Raw genomic sequence first — 6,000 nt, 5'->3', positions numbered from 1 at the left:
ATTTCAAGTGGTATTTTACTTTTTCAGCAACTGTAGTATTTTACTTTTAAAGTAACAAATAGTGAAGCTGATATTGGGAGCTTCAGAATTCATTGTTTCTGTTTAAACAAGGAAAATAAGGGAGATATAAATGAAACCAACTGCTTGCAAGATCTATTTCATAAAATGTTCACATTTTATTTATTTTGTTCCATTCCTCTTTATAACAGCAGTTCTCTCATCGTATTTGCTGCAATAATGACAATGCATGGCTCATTCCAGTTTAATTGTTTGCATTGTAAACAATATCATCATAAGGCTCAATGACTGTAAAGAGGAGAACAAAGGGAAGCCCCCAAATGTTTGCACAAACCATCTTGGATTATCAGGCTACAATTAAAATGTAGATTTTAAAAACAGTAATTTCCATAAAACTTCCCAAAAAATAACACAAAACTTGACACAGGACTCAAATGCTGCTGCAAATTTCCATGCTTTGTGCTTAATCAATGGCAATTACGTTTCCACTGAGGATTTGCAATAACCTTAAGTTTTCAGTGATTGCTTTGCAGCCATTGGTCTATTTCATTCTTGTTGTTTTTTAACCAGTCTATATTTGTCTGCACAGTTTCAAGAGCTTGCTTACGAGGAATTTCTCCTGCTCCAGCCTCTGGATATTTTGCAAAGAAATCTTTAATCTTAAATGAATAAACATAAATTAGGTAACTTGGGGAAAAAAATTGACGGTCCAAATAATTACTTCCTTCCCTACTGATGCACGTAAAGTTTCCCCTTTCTTCTCCTTCCACCCTTCCCAACTCTACATTCAATAGATTATCATCCACTGCCTCCAGTACACTGTCACCACCCATCGAAATTTTCCTTTCCCTTTCAGCACTCCAGAGGGACCAATCTTTCCTGTATATCCTAATCTACTCAAAACAGTCCCAATACTCTCCCAATCCCATGGCACCTTTCCAATTAAGTACAAGAACTGTGCACTTTCACTGCTTTCTTCCCATTATCCAGTGCCCCAAACATACCTTGCAATGCAAGAGTAATTGACTGATAATCTTCAAATTAATCTACCTTGTTATGACCATGCGCCTTATCATCTGCCTTCACTGCATGTTCTCTGTAACTGTAACACATTATTCCGTATTCTGTTATTGTTTACCCTTGTACTACCTCAATGCACTGATGTGATGAAATGATCTGTATGGATGGCACGCAAAACAAAATTCTTCACTGTACCTACCGCGGTACATGTGACAATAATAAACCAATTTAATGTGAGTGATCATTTTTCTAGACAACTCCAGCCATTCCACAAGCATCACCCTGATCATCCATTCCATCCATTCACTTCTCATTTTAATAATCCAACTTGTACTCCCTATGTTTTCTGAGTGCTCAGTAGCCAACAAGAGAAGTTCAAGGATCTTTCAGCTTGTCATTTCACCGCCTTCTGACTTCAACACTTTCAAATCATTATCATAGCTTCCATTTCCTTATCTTAAAGTCTCACTTCTGTAATATGTATCAGTTCTGATGACTTGAAATTTTAGCTGTTTCTTTCTCCACTGCCTAATACTACCTGATCTGGAGAGTAATTCCAGCATTTATTTTTTTATACTTAGTAGTCTATAGGCCCCTAACAAATAGATTAATTGGAGTACAAATTAAGAAATAACATGTTCTTGGAAATAAAATATTGCAATTGGAAAGGTATTGCAATAATCATGAAACCTTAATACAGATTGGATGAATCCTATCCTTGAGAATGAGCATGTTCAGGACAGTTTCTTACATTATGGAACCCAGCAAGGAATGGGTATTTTAGATATGAACATGTTGTAATAAGACAGATTTATTAATGGTCTCAGAGTTGAGGATTCTCTTATGAAGATTATCAAAACATGACTGAATTTCATATTTTGTATTTGAGCCATAACTAAAGGCAGTTACAAAGAGATAAAGCAGAGTTGGCCAAAAATGATTGGGGAAAATAGATTAAAAATTAAAATTATAGATAAGCAATGACTATGTTCAAGGAAATAATTAACAATTCTCAACTAAGTGAAAGATGATCCATCCATAGCTAACTAAGAAATTTAGCGATGGCATTAATCGAAAGAAAAGGCAGAAATTTTGCAATGATTGGTGATAATCCAGAAGATTAGGAAAATTGTAGAAATCAGCAAAAGATGACTAAAAATGGAGAAAATTGATTATGAGAGTAAATTAGCAAGAAATATAAAAAACTGAAGGTAAGAACTTTTATAGCTATATAAAAAGAGAGTAGCCAAGGTAAATGTCAGTCCCTTAGATGCAACTGAACAACTGGTATTGTGAAATAGGGAAATGTATGCAATTCTGGTCACCCCATTACAGGAAGAATGTGGAGGCTTTCAAAAGGGTGCAATAAAGGTTTATCAGGATGCTGCCTAAATTAGAGGGCATGAGCTATCAGTAGAGGTTAGACAAACTTGTTTTTTTTTCTCCTGAGTGTCAAAGGCTGAGGGTAGACCTGATAGAACTTTATAAAATTATGAGAGGCATGGAACAGGTAGACAGTCAGAATATGTTTCCCAGGGTAGAAATGCCAAGTACTGGAGGACATGCATTTAAAGTGAGAGGGGAATAGTTTAACAGAAATGTGCAGGGCAAGTTTTTTTTATATACACAGAGAGTGTTAGATGCCAGGGACATTCTGCCAGAGGCAGTGGTGGAAGCAGATATGATAGTGCCGTTTAAGAGGCAGTTATGTGGACATTTGAATATATAGGGAACAGAGGGATAGGAATCATGTACAGACAGAAGAGATTTAGTTTAATTCGGCATTGTGTTTGGCGCAAACATTGTGGGCCAAGATGCCTGTTCCAGTGCTGTACTGTTCTATATTCTAAGGAAATGGCAAAGACTTCAAACAAAAGTTTTGTATCTGGCTTTATGGTAGAAGATGCTAAAAACATTCCAAAAGTAGTATAAAGAATTAGAGGGAAAAATGGAGGTAACAATTTTAAATAATCACAATCACTATAGAAAAGGTGCCAGGCAAACTAATGAGACCAAAGGCAGACAATTCCTCCGGACGTGATATCCTCGAAAGAAATGGCTGCAGAGAGTGGATAATTGGCTGTGATATTCCAAAATTCCCTAATTTCTGAAAAAGTCCCCTTGGATAGCAAAATTGTAAGTGTACCACTCTTATTCAAGAAAGGAGGGAGATGGAATGCAGAAAACTATAAAGCAGTTAGCCTAACATCTGTCAATGGAAAAATGCTGGCATCCATTAGTGGTAGCAGGTCAATCATAGAGAATCATAGTACAATCAAGCAGAGTCAACATAGTTTTATGAAAAGGAAATGACATTTGACAAATTTATTAGAGGATGTAATGTGCAGGGTGGATAATGGGAAACCAGCAGAGGCAGTGAATGTGGATTTCCAGAAGGCATTCGATAAGGTGTCGCATAAAAGTTTACTCTTTGAGGTAAGAGCTCATGGCATTGATGGTCATATTATTAGGGACTATTTTTTAGCTAACCAACAGAAAACAAAATGTTGGGATAAACTGATCATTTTCAGATTTGCAAGCTGCAACGAGTGGCAAGCCAGATGGTTTAACAATAAGGCCACAACTACTTCCAAACTATATCAATGATTTAGATATAGTATCCGAATGACTTGTAGTCAAATTTGCTGATGATACAAAGGTGGGAGGTGAAGCAAGGTGTGAGGAAGATGCAAAGGGATATTGATAGGGTGAGGCAATTGGGAAAAGATTTGACAGATGGAGTATGAGGGGAAAGGGTTATGCACTTTAGCAAGAGGAATAGAAAATTATTTAAATGGAGGGAAACTACGGTAATCACGAAGGGATCTGGGTGTCCTCACACAGGAAATACAGAATGTTATTATGCATGTGCAGCAGGTAATTAGAAAATCAAATGGAAAGTTGGCCTTAACTGTAAAGGGAATGGAGTATAACAATTAAGAGTCTTGCTGCACCAGAGAAACAATGGACTGCAGATGCTGGAATCTAGATGAAAAACACTATGATACTGGAGGAACTCAGCAGGCCAGGCAGCGTCTGTAGAGAAAAGCAGGCGGTCAATGTTTTGGGTCAGGACCCTTCTTCAGGACTGACCTGAAACGTTGACTGCCTGCTTTTCTCCATGGATGCTGCCTGGCCTGCTGAGTTCCTCCAGCATCAGTGTTTTTCATCTTGCGACACCTCTTGGTGAGACCACTCCTAGAGTACTGTGTACAGTTATGACCTATTTATTTGAGGGGCGATATATTTGTATTGACAGCAATTCTGAGATCCTTCACTAGGTTGATTCATAAGAGGAAGTTGTCATATGCAGAAAATTTGAGTAGGTTGGATCTATACATTGGAGGTTTGAAGAACGAGAGGCAACCTTATTGAAATGTACAAGAACATGCAGGGACTTGACAGGGTAGATGTTGAGAGGACGTTTCCCCTGGTGGGGAAATATAGAATTAGAGGGCAGTTTCAGAATAAGGAGTCGTCCATCTAAGAAGCAGGTGAGAAGAAATTTCTTCTGTCAGAAGGTTGTGAATCTTTGGAGTTCTTCATCCCAGAGAGCTGTGCAGGTTGAGTCATTGACTATAGTCAAGGGCAAAATAGATTTTTGGTCTGCAGGATAGTTAAGGGTTATGGCTGAGCAGGTGGCAAAGTGGAGCAAACTTAAGGAGTCTCCCGTTCCTATTTCTTATGTTCTTACTTCAGATTTATCACATCCATAGTATGTTGCCTTTGCAATTAGAATGTTTTCCGGATTTCTATGGTTCTCTCAGTTACCAGCAACAAATGCATACTTCAAGTTTTTCACCACCTGCATACATATTTGGACCATCAGCCAGTTAGAACAAGTTTAAAAGCTACTCAAGCTTCTTAGTACCATACTTACATTGCTGTAGTGTCTGATTCTCTTGTTAATTGTTTAATGGACACCACTGAGTCAAGACTTCGGTTGCCGACTCACCACCCTTCAAACCTCTAAACACCGAAGTATTCTGGGCCCCATAACTCACTTTCACCAAATAATCTATCCCAGTCCCACTTCCCCATCTCCCTCTTCAGTCTACAAACTTTAATAATTGACCCAGCCTATGCCTGTTAGAGGAGCTTAGAAACAGCAAATAACTATCCTTGAATTTTACTTCGCTGTATTTATTAGAGAAAGCTTATGATTTTGTCTCACACACACACCACTCATCATGATTTGTGCACAATAATGCAAAAACATTAAAAGCTTTCTAAAGCTGATTTCTTGCTACTTACCTGCCACAAACTGAGTTCAGTGTTAAATGAAGTCGTTATTCTCAAAATCAGCCGTCCAAGATTTCTATCGTTAATTGTGTATCTGAAAGGCAAACGAAATGTAGGTTTGCCAAGTGCTTCTTTAAAGTAACACTACATGACACTCCACCATGATGGCTTCATCCCAAATACACACTTTAACAGGCCGTGAACATGCAGCCCACCCAAAGGTACACTTATCAGGAAACTGGAGGCACATTGCCTATGGATTTCTGATAGGCAAGACCCTTGATTGGCAACATGTTCTCAGAAAACTCAACATTGCTTACTTACCAACACCTAAAAGAAAGCAGTGGCTGGTCATTTTCATATCACTCCCCACAATACCTTGGTGTGCACAAATTAACTGCTGTATTTCCAATGTTACACATCATCCTAAAGACTATCACCTCACTGCAAAATGGTTGGGGAAACCTGGGTCATGAAAATAAGTCTTTATTTCTTAAGTCAGCAAAAGAAATTAGTAGTTTTTTTTAAAGAACAAGTTGCATTATAATTACCATCCAAAAGGAGACTTTCCTGCCTTAGACATTTGAACATGTTGGCCCAGGAATTTTTTGGAGCAGTTAAAGTGCATGCTAAAATGGTGCTACGTGAGAGTCCAATACCAGTTTCATGCAGGGAAGTGTGGGTACAACATTCTAACAAGCAGACTTGTGAAAAACACAT

The 6,000-nt window shown here is 38.1% G+C and overlaps 1 protein-coding gene across 1 annotated transcript in view; it reads right to left on the bottom strand.

The window, feature by feature from the left end:
- Positions 1-212: 212 nt before the first annotated feature.
- Positions 213-6,000, bottom strand: part of enpep (glutamyl aminopeptidase) — a 70,687-nt gene continuing 64,899 nt past the window's right edge. Inside the window, 2 exon segments of the mRNA XM_052038174.1 lie at positions 213-677; positions 5,293-5,374. Coding sequence (XP_051894134.1) covers positions 534-677; positions 5,293-5,374 — 226 coding nt within the window. The 3' untranslated portion in view covers positions 213-533.

Source organism: Pristis pectinata, chromosome 2 (genome assembly GCF_009764475.1).
Source record: "Pristis pectinata isolate sPriPec2 chromosome 2, sPriPec2.1.pri, whole genome shotgun sequence".
NCBI classification, from domain to species: Eukaryota; Metazoa; Chordata; class Chondrichthyes; order Rhinopristiformes; family Pristidae; genus Pristis; species Pristis pectinata.
The sequence above is the reverse complement of the archived record's forward strand: the minus strand, read 5'-3'. Positions and strand labels throughout refer to the sequence as shown.